Source organism: Bison bison, unplaced genomic scaffold (assembly GCF_000754665.1).
Source record: "Bison bison bison isolate TAMUID 2011002044 unplaced genomic scaffold, Bison_UMD1.0 scf7180017864057, whole genome shotgun sequence".
In the NCBI taxonomy this organism is placed as follows: Eukaryota; Metazoa; Chordata; class Mammalia; order Artiodactyla; family Bovidae; genus Bison; species Bison bison.
The window spans coordinates 4048593-4062869 of NW_011494629.1; the positions used below are offsets into that span (position 1 = coordinate 4048593).

At 35.8% G+C, this 14277-nt stretch overlaps 1 protein-coding gene across 8 annotated transcripts in view; it reads left to right on the forward strand.

Moving 5' to 3' along the window:
- The first annotated feature begins 6 nt into the window (after window positions 1–6).
- Window positions 7–14277, forward strand: part of CDC14B (cell division cycle 14B) — a 59004-nt gene continuing 44733 nt past the window's right edge. For 7 of the 8 annotated variants that reach the window (XM_010836008.1, XM_010836007.1, XM_010836009.1 and 4 more), the window contains exons 1-4: window positions 18–159; window positions 1478–1568; window positions 2120–2195; window positions 4273–4365. In XM_010836008.1, the coding sequence (XP_010834310.1) occupies window positions 111–159; window positions 1478–1568; window positions 2120–2195; window positions 4273–4365 (309 nt within the window). In that variant the 5' untranslated portion in view covers window positions 18–110. Of the gene's footprint in view, window positions 160–1477; window positions 1569–2119; window positions 2196–4272; window positions 4366–14277 lie in introns of all 8 variants that reach the window. The other variant, XM_010836005.1, reaches the window with a different exon arrangement.

Below are 14277 nucleotides of genomic sequence, written 5' to 3' on the forward strand. Positions count from 1 at the left end.
GGCCCTTTAAACTTTTTTGCTTTTTAAACTTCGGGGGTGTGGTCGCGGCCCTCCTCTCCCCCGCCGCCCGGTACTTCCCCTCTGCCCCGCCTTCCAGATGCTTTGGAGTCATGAGCCGGGAGGGTGCAGGGACCCCTTTGGTGGCCGAGGTGATCAGAGGTGAGTGCGGAGGGTGCGCCTCTGGGACACCCCCTATTTAGAGGGCATCGGACAGTGCCCAGGGGTCGAGGAGCCCCCACTGCTGCTCAAGACGCGCCTTTAAACTTTGGGACCAGGGCCGAAGCTGTCTCACGGGCGTGGGTGGCCTCCCGGGACTCCTAGTGCTCAGACGTGGTCCTGCTTTGGGGGTGAATCCGCACTGACGTGTGCACTTGGGACCTTTGTGTCTTACACCATGGCTCGTAGGCTCTCCACCTCGGAGCGAACTCCCTGGTCGCTGTGCATGGGGATCAAGGGTCATTTGTGGTTGAAAGGAGTAAGCTCCGTCATCTGTTTGAGTGTTTGTGGTTGCAAGACGTTTTAGTTGACGCATTCACAGGAAAAATATAGCAGTTGTGTGCACTGAATTGTAGGCAAAAATTGCTTAAATACTATTTGGGGAAAGGATGCCAGCTGGCATCTGTTGTTTCTTACTATTTTAAGGGTTGTACTTGATTTTGCCATAATTTGAATGTAAGTATTCTACTAGCACTACTATTAGTATTACTACTACTAGTTATTGTGGCATACTGCTTCCCCAAGGATTTTTGGGCAACTCTTTTTGGGGTGGGGTGGGAAAGGAAGGGTGGAGCCTCCTAGCATTCTTGCTAAACCTCACAACAGCCTAACTTCATTTATGCAATGCAGGTTCATCTCATACTCATCATACAGAAAACTTTCATTGCCTCTGTTATAATGGTAATTTGTCTGATTGTAAAAATCACTACAGAAGTAGTGGTTCCGGATCCAAAAAAGTGACCCCCAAGAACACTGGATAAACAGGATTTGTTTTGTGTTCTGTAGCCGTAAACATTAATTTTGAGGCAATTTTGAGAGCGTTGTCTTTCTGCTTAAAACATAGCTTCTTATTGAAATAACTTTTTAGGATGTCTTGAAAATATAGCGAAACATAGGGAGAATCATCAAGGCTGGTGGTCTAGCCGTGAAATGCCTGCTGCCTTGCTGAAATTTTTTAATCTAGAGTAGCTAACGTTTTGCAATGAGAGGTTCATCCAAAAATTGAGTCGTATCACTATGTGAAAAGTCGCTGACAGCTCTTGAAACTAATATTGAAGGCAACTTCTCCTTCTTAAAAATTGCTTATTTATTATTACCCACCAAAATAGAACATTTTGAAGTTACTCACTGATACCCTTACCATAGGTAAAACATGCATGGAAAAGGAATTTTTTTACTTCATCTGAAAAGAGTTGCATCATGATATATGAAACGTTTTAAATAATGTGAAGGAAGGAACATTACAATTTTTCCATTTCAGATCGCCTTTGTTTTGCCATTCTCTTCAGCAGACCAAAGAGTTCATCAAATGTACATTATTTCAGCATAGATAATGAACTTGAATATGAAAAGTAAGTATTGCTTTTTAAAAGATTGTTAGTAACTTTTTTTTATTGTGAAAAATCTAAAGGTATGTTTATAAAATTGGAACATTGCAAATCTGTTGATTGTTAGTTGCAGGATGCTGATTTTAATCCTTGGTAATAAAATAGATCCTTAGGAGGGGAAAAATCAAAAAGTGAAAGAATTCTCCTAAGTTTAACAATTTACATTTGAAATTCTAATAGCTTACAGTATAATGAAATATAAACTAGTGTACTAAGTAAGATAATTTTGCCAGTGGAAAAATGTGTGGAAAAATAGCCTTTTTTATTTAGAAAGTATTTTCATGTATTATTTGAGGTTAGATTTAAAGGTGTTGTAGCACTTATCATGTTATTTAACAGTCGTCTTTTTACCAAAGTATTTCTTCTATTAGTAAGGCAATAACGTTTAAGTTATATGACCTATAATAATTTGGTGTGTACTTGCTTGCTTTATTTTGATCTCATACCTACAAAAAGGCAGTTATATTCAGAGCATCTGGAACACACATACACATTTTTGTGTTTCATTTTTGCAGCTTCTACGCAGATTTTGGACCACTCAATCTAGCAATGGTTTACAGATACTGCTGCAAGATAAATAAGAAATTAAAGGTAAAGTACTTTTTACTGAGGTTTCACTTAAATAATCATGATTAGCCTGATCTTGTGGGAAGGAGGGGGAATCTATTTTTTAAAAGGCAATGTCATGTTTTTTCACTACAGTGGTGTTTGGGACATACATGTGGTTTATTGTTTTATGAAGTCATAGTATATCTGTTTTTCTAGAGTTTTGATGGAATGGTTTAAGTTTGGGTCATTTGATTCTGATTTGGATTGGTGATGTTTAGATACTTGAAAAGCCAAAGTGGAAGTTGTTAATAAAGTGAATCTCTTATTGTCTGAGTTAATAGAACTGAAACCTAACAAGAGAAGCTTTCCTTCCTTTGGTCATTGTTCTTTCTCCCTTCACTGTGGTAGGGAATGTTAGGAGACTAAGAGAAATCAGTTCATCTTACTTTATTGTATCTTGAATCTCTCATATTTTACTACTTGTGACTCTTTACTTGACCCTTTACACATATGATTAAGGAGTAGGGAAACAGGAGCAAACAGCATATATTTAAGAGTATCACTAAATTATAAGAGTGTATTGTTGGTTTGAACTTAGACCTTATTCATTTATTTTTTAAAAAACTTTGAATTATTAGTTATATAAAACAAAAAGTTTATGTACTGCTAGCAATTCCAAGAGTCACTATAAATTCTCAAGTAGAAATACTGGATTTGGGGGCGGGTACTCTTTAAAAACAAGTTTATTCAGTTGATTATTTATTAGACTACTACACAGAAATAAAACTCATTGTCAACTAAAAATTATATTACATTGAAAATTAATTAGTGAGTAAGGCAGATATTTTCTCCCTTGAACATCAGACTTAAAATTACACATTAGAAATATTTGGCCATCCAAGGGATTGGGGGCAGGAGGAAAAGGGGACGACAGAGGATGAGATGGCTGGATGGCATCACCGACTCGATGGACTTGAGTTTGAGTGAACTCCGGGAGTTGGTGATGGACAGGGAGGCCTGGAGTGCTGCGATTCATGGGGTCGCAAAGAGTTGGACATGACTGAGTGGCTGAACTGAACTGAAGGACTTTTATCCTTTGGGTCAATGAAGATTATATTCATCCTTTTTTCAAAAGTAAAAAATCATTAATATTCACTAGAACAACTTGTAGAGTATTGACCATCCAACCTGATTGAAACTTTGATTCCTGTTCAATTAATAGTGATAAAAAATGTGTTGAGTTTATAGTAAGAGTGTCTTATGCTGCTTGAGGGCTGGTTGGGTTGTTGTTGTTTTTTTAAATCAACTTGTGTCTCTTACTCTTTCTAAACAACCAAAGGAAAATTCATCATGTACACGTTCATCATTGAAATACCCAAAACACTGGCTCACAGAAGTGAAGAAATACTGTGCTTATTCAGCTGAATATATCCTATTTCTTACCCTTAATTGAAACATTTCAACTCAAGTTAGTGAAGTACATGTAAAGAAGTACTAACAAATCATGTTGTTCCTTTGGTTTTACTTTCTATATCCTTTTTATTTTTAACTTAATCAAGAACAGAACATTCTAGCAACACCCCAGGAACAGCCCGTTTTCTCTCTCCTGGTTATCTCTGTACCACCCTCCTCACTCCACTCCTCCCTACCCCATTCACTATCCTGATTTCTAACAGAATGAATTATTTTACCTATTTTTGTACCCTTTTCTTTTAATTTAAAGGTTTCAGAAATAGATTTTTTAAAAAATCAGACAATAGGGAAAGGAAAAACGATCTCTTTTACTACCTTTTCCAGCTTTTATGTATTCTTTCAGAGATAGTCTATACTTTCAAAGTGTATCTGTGTGTATCTCCTCCTTTTAAAAAAATTGAAGTGTGGTTGATTTATGATATATTAATTTCAGGTGTCTCCTCTCCCACTCTTCAATTATACATTTGTTCTATTCCAAGAGTATGTCTTTTATGGGAATGTACATAGTATTTTTGAGTATCAATTTAAAAAGTCTTTCTGAATGCTTCAACATTGTGAGATCCAGAATTTATTTTAATCACAAAATAAAGTTTTTGAAAACTTGAAATTAGAAAGGAAATACTAGCAACTGTTTATCTTTATGCAGTCCATTACAATGATGAGGAAGAAAATTATACATTTTACTGGCCCTGATCAGAGAAAACAAGCAAATGCTGCTTTCCTTGTTGGATGTTATATGGTAAGTATTTAACTGCTTTTCTAATATTTTAGTGAAATCATGTACAACAGTGGTATTTGTAGTTGGTGTTTTGATATTACTTTTTTCTAAGAGATCTTGATTTCTTGCCAGAAAGAATATCTTTTGCTTTATAAAAATTGACCAAGTGGGAAAGTCTATGGAGAGGATAAGGGGTATATGGGAGATGTCTGTAACTTCTACTCAGTTTTGCTGTTCTGAACCTGAAACTGCTTTTTTAAAAAGTCTATTTTTAAAAAAAGATCAACTACCATGAATACCTTTTTAAGTGTTATGGCACTTAAATTTAGAAAATAATGACCCAAAGCTGTGTTTCTATTAAGTCATGATACATGTAGTAAAGTTATGAAAGTAGAGTCAAGATTTCGATTGATTTATAAAAACAAAACCAAAATACATAAAAAGTGTATCACATGTGGTTAGAGTTCTTTATAATTTGAGTACAGGCAATATTTCCCCAACTGAGGTATGATTCTGAACATGTCAAAGCATATAGCAGGACATGGCATGTCAATATTGTAGGAAAATGGGTAACATACTGTGTAAATTATACACAGCATTGAGTGGGTGGTCTGTTTAGGTCATTGGAAGACTATTTTGGCATAGCCAGTATTTCATGACTTACGAATTTCATTTATGTGTAAATGTCATGGAAAGTATTTGGTTATTTAGAGTCAGGTTTTGTGTAGTACTTTCATTCATCTCTAGGAGTACCTAAGTAACAGATTTTCCTAAATAAGCCAAGAGGTCCTTCTTGCAGTGGTGGTCTTCATGTTTTTGGTGGTGTGGAACCTAGCTGCTCTGCCAAGTGGGGGAAAATATCGAGTAGTTATTCTAGATAAAAAAAGGGTTGGTGCTGGAGTTCTTGGGGTAAGTTGTTTCTTCCCCCAGGTTGCTTCTGTCATGCTTTCACTTAAAACTGTTTTTCTGACATGTAGTTTGAAAATTTGGAATTTACAGTGATTAGACCAAAAAGTTCATGGTACTTGGTGAAATTGCACCTCAAAATAGTTGGATAGTTTTCTTTTCTATGTTTATGGTGGGGGTTTGTGTTTGTTTATGTTCACAAAAGTAATCGAGAGAAGTGATTCTGAGATAACTAAGTTTTATTATCATCTCTGAATGTATGAAACACAGACTTTAGATTATGTTTCTTAAAATTTGTTTTTTTTTTTTCAAGCTTACCCAGATAAGGACTTATACTTTTTGGCTTTTGTCATCTTCCCTGATGTTTATTGTACTTAGCAGCAAAACTCCTGAGGGGGCAGTGCTGGTAGGAGGCTATGCAGGATCCCAAGAGAAAGAGAATGAAGAAGGTAGCTGCTTTAAGTGGGATATTTGGTCCCATTACTTGGCTAGTCAATGGGGAGAGGAGCACCACAGATTAAACTGTGATAACTTTCCAGGAAAAAGGACACAGCCAGAATTCTTGGTGTTCATAAAGTATTAAAGGGAACCCTGAAGAAATGGCTTTTGATGTAACAGTAAAAGTCTTTCTTGCCCAGGAGAAAAATCTGGAATGGCTGAAGTTGTTTCATTTAAGAGAATGTTCTCCTGAGCAGAACACACAGCACTCTCCTGAACTACTTTGGGGTCAGTCCATTGTCTCTCTCTGGTCAGATGAGATGATCTCTAAAATGGTGGGATCTTGAGTAGCCAGATATGATGACTTCAGTGTGAAAGAATCCCTTAGAGGGTAGCTGTGGGTATGGTGGGAACCAAGGGTTGTCTTAGAAATAAAACACTTGATAATTTTATAAATAAGAAATCTCTCGTCTTAAATTTTTTGGTTTTTTTTTTTTTTTTTTTTTTAGGTAGTGAAAAAACTCAATACCCATTGGCATATTGATTGAAAATGTGTTGGCATACTGGTTCCCAGTTTGGTGTTAGCCTTTTGACTTTGTTTATGGTTGTATTTTGGCATGTAAAAGTGTATTTTTCTACAGCTAATATGTTTTAGTTTTAGAAATCCTTCCAGGGTTTTAGACTCCCAGGTTAGCACTGATTTGACTGGTTAGGAAAGTGCCAGGTAAACAATTACACTTGAGTTCATTCCTCTGTTCAGTTAGAAGCCAGCTTGGCAGGAGGTTTATGGCTCTTGGCTGTAGCAAATGGCTTTGTAGCCATGACTGGCTCGTTCAAGTAGGAGATTGGGGCTATAATGATGCTAGGTGGGGAAACAGGAGAAAAACTTCTAAGAAAAGGAGATTTATTAATAGTAGCAAAGGAGTGTCAATACATAAGTGTGTATACCCCAAGTACGTAAGTAAGTAAGTGGTACAGGTTTGATCTGATTGAAGACTATGGAGTTCTCCAATTAAAGATTTACAGAGATGCATGAAAATTCCTTAAAAATTGACCTTCAGGTCTGATGACCTTTTCCTGAAGTTGTTTGAGGAATTTTGGAGACAATAAGGCTTTTTAATGATTGACTTAGAGGGTGGTGTAGTAACATTAAAGCAAAAAGTCTGGAGGAAGTACAGTCAGGAAGAAGTATTCCAAATGGACTGAATCTGTTTAAAAGGACTGACTGTCTTTTTATTAAACTCTGGGCCTCTGAAAGGAACTATTCTCCCTTCATCCTTGTATACGCAAAAGGACCTAATAGAGGGTGTGAAGAGAGTGAAAGGATAAAGTTAGTAATTCTGTTTATTTTTTACCCTAACAACAGAAGCAGTTAGGCCTTACAAATACTTAAAATACTCAAATACTTAAAATAGGATTGACATGTCTGTATATTTAGTCCTTTTGTCAGATGGTCGGGCACCATGTGTGGTGTAACAAATAAGAGCAGCTTGACTTTTCAATGTGTTTCTAACTATTAAGTTTATGTGGTCTGGTAAACAGATTTGCCAGTTATCTGAAATATTAGATTCTTGGATAACAAATTAGGGTAAAACTAAAAATCTTTTTGTATCACTCACAATAAAAGAGTTGAGGGACATAAAAGATAACTGAGTTTTGTGTGTGGGTTTTTTTTTTTTTTTTTTGAGAAAAGGATAATTTAATCCTAGCATTTTACAAAATGATAAGTTTGCTGCCATGTTGTGATAAGTCAGTGGCTGTTTCCTAGCCCGATTTTGGGGTGGTGGTACTTTAACCTGTCATTTCAAGTAAGGATGAAATTCTAAGTGGAAAAGTAAATGCTTTTCAAAACAAATTCACTTTTGTGAGGGCATTTCGAAAATCAAAGTTTGAAACTTTGTCATTTTGTTATAAAAAATGTGTACAAAACCATATTCAGACCCTTGAGAAACTTAGAAAAATTTCTTTTAAAAGATACTTTTATCTTTATAGAAGCAGCGTATGTTCACCAGTATAATTTTATCACATGACTTTTCTTAGTCAGTGATCTGTTCTTTCATTTCAGTACATGTTCCATCATCTGTATACCCAGATTATATTTGTATTTCTCAATTAATCCAAAGTGTCTACACCAATATCTAATTCAGGACCATATATTGCATATGGTTGTTGTGTATTTAAATCTCTCTCACACATGGTCCTTTTTAGCTAACATTGATTTTTTTTTTTTTTTTTTAAGAAACCAGACCTAGTTTCTTGTAGAAAGTTCCACCTTTTGAATTTCTCTGGTTTCTTCTTCGTGGTTTTTTGTTGTTGTTGTTGTTCTTTTTTTTTTTTTTTTGTGGTATTTTTTATACTTGTTTCTCCATTATTTGCATTTCTTGCGAACTGAAAGTTGTATCAACAGGTTTGCCTTAGTACTATATGTTGTATCAATCAGAAAACATAGAATACCTACATTACCATTAGTGATGCTAAAAATGGCCACTGGATTAAATGCTAACCATCAAATCTCTTCAATACATTGTTTCGTCCTTATGATTTAAGCATTCTGTGTGGGGTGATTTTGGAACTGTTTGTATATTCAGTTCCCTATCAACCATGCGTCTTGCTGTTTTAAACAATCAAATATGCTTGATTGAATCAATCATTTTACTAGGGTATCAGTATAACATTTTTTAAATTATTCATTCTTCTTTCACTTATTAGCTGTCTTACTTTTATGGGAATTAAGCTTTCCCTCATTCAGTTGGGACTCTTTGGTTACCCTGAAACCAATTTTCTTACTGAGAAGGCAGAATGAATAGCCAGTTCCCTTTAATGACCAGTTTTTGAAGTAAAGTATTACATTAATAGCCACAAAACAAAATTTTAAAACCAGCTTTAACAATATTTCAATAGGTTTTTAACTCATTTGCTAAATATTTGAAAAATGTGCAGCACTATTCTAGCATCTATCGATTAGCATTTAGGAAATTAGAAATTTACTAACCAAATGTACATCATTGCTGAACGGGATGAAAAAACGAGTGTAATCATTCCTGCACTTGCATTTACGTATCATGGTAAATGATGTATAATGATATATTAAAGGGATTTGATTATTGTTGTTCAGTCACTAAATTGTGTCCAACTCTGTCACCCCATGGACTACAGCTCTCCAGGCTTCCCTGTTCTTCACCAACTCTGAGTCTGCTCAAACTCATATCTGTTGAGTTGGTGATGCCATCTAACTCACCCTCTGTCTCCCCCTTCTCCTGCCCTCAATCTTTCCCAGCATCAGAGTCTTTTCCAGTGAGTCGGCTCTTCGCATCAGGTGGCCAAAGGATTGGAGCTTCAGCTTCAGTACCAGTCCTCCAGTGAATATTCAGGGTTGATTTCCTTTAGGATTGACTGGTTTGATCTCCTTGCTGTCCAAGGGACTCTCAAGAGTGTTCTCCAGCACAGCAGTTCGAAAGCATCAATTCTTTAGTGCTTGGCCCTCTTATGGTCCAACTGTCACATCTGTCTGTACATGACTACTGAAAAAAAACCATAGGTTTGACTATACGGACGTTTGTTGGCAAAGTGGATACGCTAAGTTTGTCATAGCTTTTCTTCCAAGGAGCAAGTGTCTTTTAATATCATGGCTGCAGTCAGCGTCTGCAGTGATTTTGGAACCCAGGAAGACAAAGTTTGTCACTGTTTCCATTTTTTCCCCCATTTTGGATGCCATGATCTTACTTTTTTAATGTTGAATTTTAAGCCAGCTTTTTCATTCTCCTCTTTCACCTACATCAAGAGGCTCTTTAGGGATTTGATGGTTAGCACCTAATCCAGTGGCCATTTTTAGCACCAATAGTGGTAATTTAGGTAGTCTCTTTTCTGATGTGATACAACATATACTAATGCACAAGCCTATTGATACAACTTCCAGTTCACAAGAAATACAAAGAATGGAGAAACTAATTTTAAAGACTATCTTTTTCAGTTACCACAGCGATTAAAATCAAGAACTGAAATAGTTGAACTTGCACCTAGGCTTTTAAATCAAGATTTTAAAAAATTGAAGTATATCAATCACATTAAAATCTATTAATATTTTAGTGAACACAATTTTTAACATAATTACAGTATATAATGATTCATTTTAGAAATGTCACCTTTTCTATTTAGTTTCTTATGTGCATACTTTATAGTAATAGTGGTATATTATTACACTGGAAGGAATAAACATTGATTTCTAGTTGCAAACAGCTGTTTGGAAGAGGCCATTGTAAAGGGTTTAGGGATTTCATTTCAGAAGTTGAAGGATTTAGGTTCAAATTGAGCTAGCTTTTAATTTCAGTCTGGTAGACTATCTGGCACAAAGTAAGCATTTACTAAATGTAATTTTCTTTCTTTTTTTGGTTCTGCCTACCATTATTACACCTTAAATCTGCTTTTTATATTAAAAAACAAAAATGATGCCATTGTATTTTACTGGTTATCAGCTTTGGTTATATCTTACTGTCTCAACATTTATATTTTCCTGCACATATACAGTACTTAGCTCTTCCATAGGTTAAATGTACTTTTGAGAACTTGCCTGGGAAATTAACCGTTGTTTCTAACATTTTCTGTGGTTAAAGCATCCTGAGTGTAAAATAAATGACACAGGCAAACTGTTGGTACATAATTTGCAAGTTTGCCCTCTTGTAATGTTTAATAGATTACTTTGTAGAGCTAATTATGATAACATACGGATTCCCTGTTCAAAATGTCACTCTCTATTATTATATTTTTGTTTTAAGCAATTTTTAAGCCTTCAGAATGGTTTACTTGTAAACATTTATACCAAAAATTGTGATACTGATGAAATTCTAGGAATATATTAATTCAGCCATCTGTGAGTAGAATCCTAAATTTCATTGAATTTGAGATTGCTTCAACATTTGTAATAAGAGCTCAGGGGCTTAATTTGTTATTTAATGATGACCTTTTGAACCTGTCATCCATTTTTTCTTAATGATTTAATTATTTTGAACTCAGAAACTCTATGCTGGGTTAAGGTGGCTGCAAGGTGAAGGGATTAGACAAGAATTTAAAATAAGGCGAGCTGAGGGGAAAGTCTCTGGAACAGTGTGTGTGAATCCAGCTCAACAAACAGCAGTCTAGACAGGGTAACAGAGACTGGGAGACAGAACCAGCTGGGTCTGCCGAAGTGTTTGTAAACACCTATCTCTGGGCAAACACCCTTCCTGGGTATCTGTGAAAGGCAGGGCAAAGTTAGTGCGAGGCGCACCAGAGCCACAGAAGGGGGCCGGCGTGGCACTGTGGTGGAGGAAGCTGGCTGTGTCACCATCGTTCATCACAACTTTACTTCCCTTTTCACCTTGCTGAACCTAACTGATATTTCCGCTGTCTGTGAGACTTGCTAGGGGCTAGCATAGAGTCGGACACGACTGAAGTGACTTAGCAGCAGCAGCATTTATGATGTTTGCAAATCTGTGAGGCTTCTGTGGAATTTTGGACCCCCATTCTTGTTTTAGTACTTGTTTTACCCAGTTTCTTATCTATAAATAAGGATTAAGAGTATGACCCAGGGTAAGCAGTTAACACCAGAAGTTAAAAAGTAATAGCTTGCCAGCTTTAGGTAACCCACAGAGTATTTATAATTAGTAGTTTGTTTTTGCTGATGTTTAAAAATTAGGTGTTTTTATTTTAAAAATTCAGGATTTTTGCTTTGTCTCAAAAAAAAGTCCCTGCTACTCACATAGAATATATCCATTTACCCTTATAGCCAAGGCAAATTCCTACACATTCATTAGTTGTCTGGCCATGGTAGAGATGTGTTTGCTATGTCAAAGTTCCAGTTTCCTTTTATCTAAATTGAACATCATTATACCAACCTACTGTACATACAAATAAAAGTAATTTGAGAGGTTAAAACCATTGAAATGTAAGGCCATCTGATTTTTTTTTTTTTTTTAGGGTGATTTGGGATTTTCTTTTTTTTAACTAGTATTTGTGCAGGAACTGTAACAGTGATTTTCTCTTATTTACTTTTTTAAAATCACATAAATTGCTTATCGCAGATAATCTTTTCCTTGTTCAACTTTTTTATTCAGCAGTTGAATCTTTAAACTTGTTTCCAGTTTGCATTGATTTATGAAAATTGTATGTTAATCCGTATAGTGATTTTTTAAAAAAAGATCAATCAAGTTCTTGGCATTGGAATGACTGTGTCATCTGGCTGATGTGGAAATAATTAAATACAAGAAACATTGTGACATTTCTCCATGAGGAATAATTGAAAATAGTTTACTGGTTTATTGGGCTGCCACATTTGTTGTTGGAATTTAAATACCCTTTGTTATGATTAACTCAGATGACTTGGTTTTTTAAACTCTGCCAAAGGCTTCTCTAAGTATATAGATTAAACTTCAAAATGTTCTGTAGAAGAATAGAAATGAGAAGCACCTGTCTAAACAACTGCACTTTATTGTTTGAGACCTGAACTGTCATAATTAAAACTATAAATGATCAAGTTGTGATCTTTTTGTTTCAGTCCACTAATTTATCCATTGCTACTTGAGCCTCTTCCAGTATTGAAACATAGATCAGCAATCCAAAATCAGAAGTTTTCACAGAGGCTGGTTTAGGTAGATGGTGATTTTTTAAATGGGGGCAGTGGAGGTCCTAGAAATGGCTGCAGTATTGTTCAGCAAAAAATAAAACAACCCCAAAAAACCCCATAGTATACAAAACCATGCTTTTCATGATACATGAAAAGCACTACTGACTTCCTAAGTATTTTCTACCCCAATATTTTATTTTTCCGGTGAGATTGCCTTTTGCTGCTTCAGAGACATTGCTTACCCTGGAGAGAGAGAGCAGGTTCTCTTTACTTATGTTTCCTAAGCCATGGGGCTTCCTTACCATTACATTTCTGTACTTGCCACATTAAAAAAAAAAATTAGCCACTTTCAACAAACTGAAATGATCAGTTGGTAATAGTTTATTGCATTACTTACTGTATTATCTCTTGGTACCGTACAGACTATGCCATTACTTAGTGACTTAAAACAACAATTGATATTCTCTCTAACGGTTCCTGTGGGGAATGTATTTGAAAGTGGCTGACTTGGGTGTGTCTGTTTCTGGATTCAGCTGGGCTGCAGTTATCTGAAGGCATGACTGGAGTTAGAGGATCCAGTGCTTAGATGACCCGGTTTACATGCCCGGCAACTAGCACTGGTTGTTGGCAAAGGCCCTCAGTTCCTTGCCATGTGGGCTGCCCTCACAAATAACGGCTTAATTTACTTCGAATGAGGAGTCCTAAAGAAAGCACGGTAAAGGCCACAACATTTTTATGATCTAGCCTCAGAAGTCACATTCTACCATTAAATCCATCTGAGCCACCACGGAAGCTGGCCACTGTTTACAGAGTGGTGACCTGTTCCTTAAGGGTGAAAATATCAGGAGATGAATATTTTTGAGGCTGTCTTGGAAGTTAGCTATTACAGTTGTTTAATATCTCGGCGTTTTCTATTTGGGGATAGCAACGTGCAGTTAGAGTGACCATTCTATATATATAGCTTTTCATGAAAATACACCAAAAGAATTTGATAAGCGTATAACTTCCAAATTGCTGGGAATACAGTGATGCATCATAACATTGGATTGATTTAGAGTTTACTAATTTGAGAATTTAGGTTAATATGGGAGCCATTTTAAGGATTCTTCTCAAGAACAAATTAATGGTAATTTTATTTGGGAAGGGCTTTTGACTAGGGAAGTGGGTATAGAATTAAGAATTACAGATTGTTAGAAAACATTTCTTTGATTGTTACATGTTTAGTCCTCTGGGGCTGCTATAACAAAATGCCAGAGGCTGGGGAGGCTTGTAAATAACAGAAGTTTCTTTCTTACAGTTTTGGAGGCTGAGAATCCAAGATGGGGCTGACAGCATAGTCCAGTGCGGGCTCTCACATGGTGGAAAGGCCTGGGGGTCTCTCTGAAGTCCCTTTTATAAGACACTAATCCCATTCTTGAGGGCTTCACTCATGGCTGTCTCAAAGGCCACATCTGCTATTAATACTACTATCACTTTTGGGAAATTGGGTTTTAAACATGAATTTTAGATAGGACACAAACATTCAGATGATAGCATTGTATAACAAACTTACTCTGAATCTGTAAATTTCCTTCAGCTTATCTCGTTGTACCTAAAGTCTGTGTTTAAAAATTTCATCACTAGGAATTTACGTTTTTATTTCCATAGGAAAAAATGTTACATTGTTTTTGGGTTCTTTGAACTGAATTTGTATTCACAATTATTTAATGTATTAGAGGCTGTTTTTGTTGTGAAAGTTAGAAGGAAATAATACCATTGCAATTTTAGTAACTAAAGAAACCAAAGAACTACAGTCTTGAGTTGGAGGAATTATCTTTAACCAGTGCTTAAGGAAAATTTTATATAATTTGAGAGAAGGTTGTATTAGAAATGTATATGTATGCAAATACATAAGTGAATCAAGTCTTATTCTTACCCTCATTGACCCCCCAAAAAAGATTTAAAAGACTTTTTTCTTAAAGTAATATGTTAGATAAATATAATATTGACTG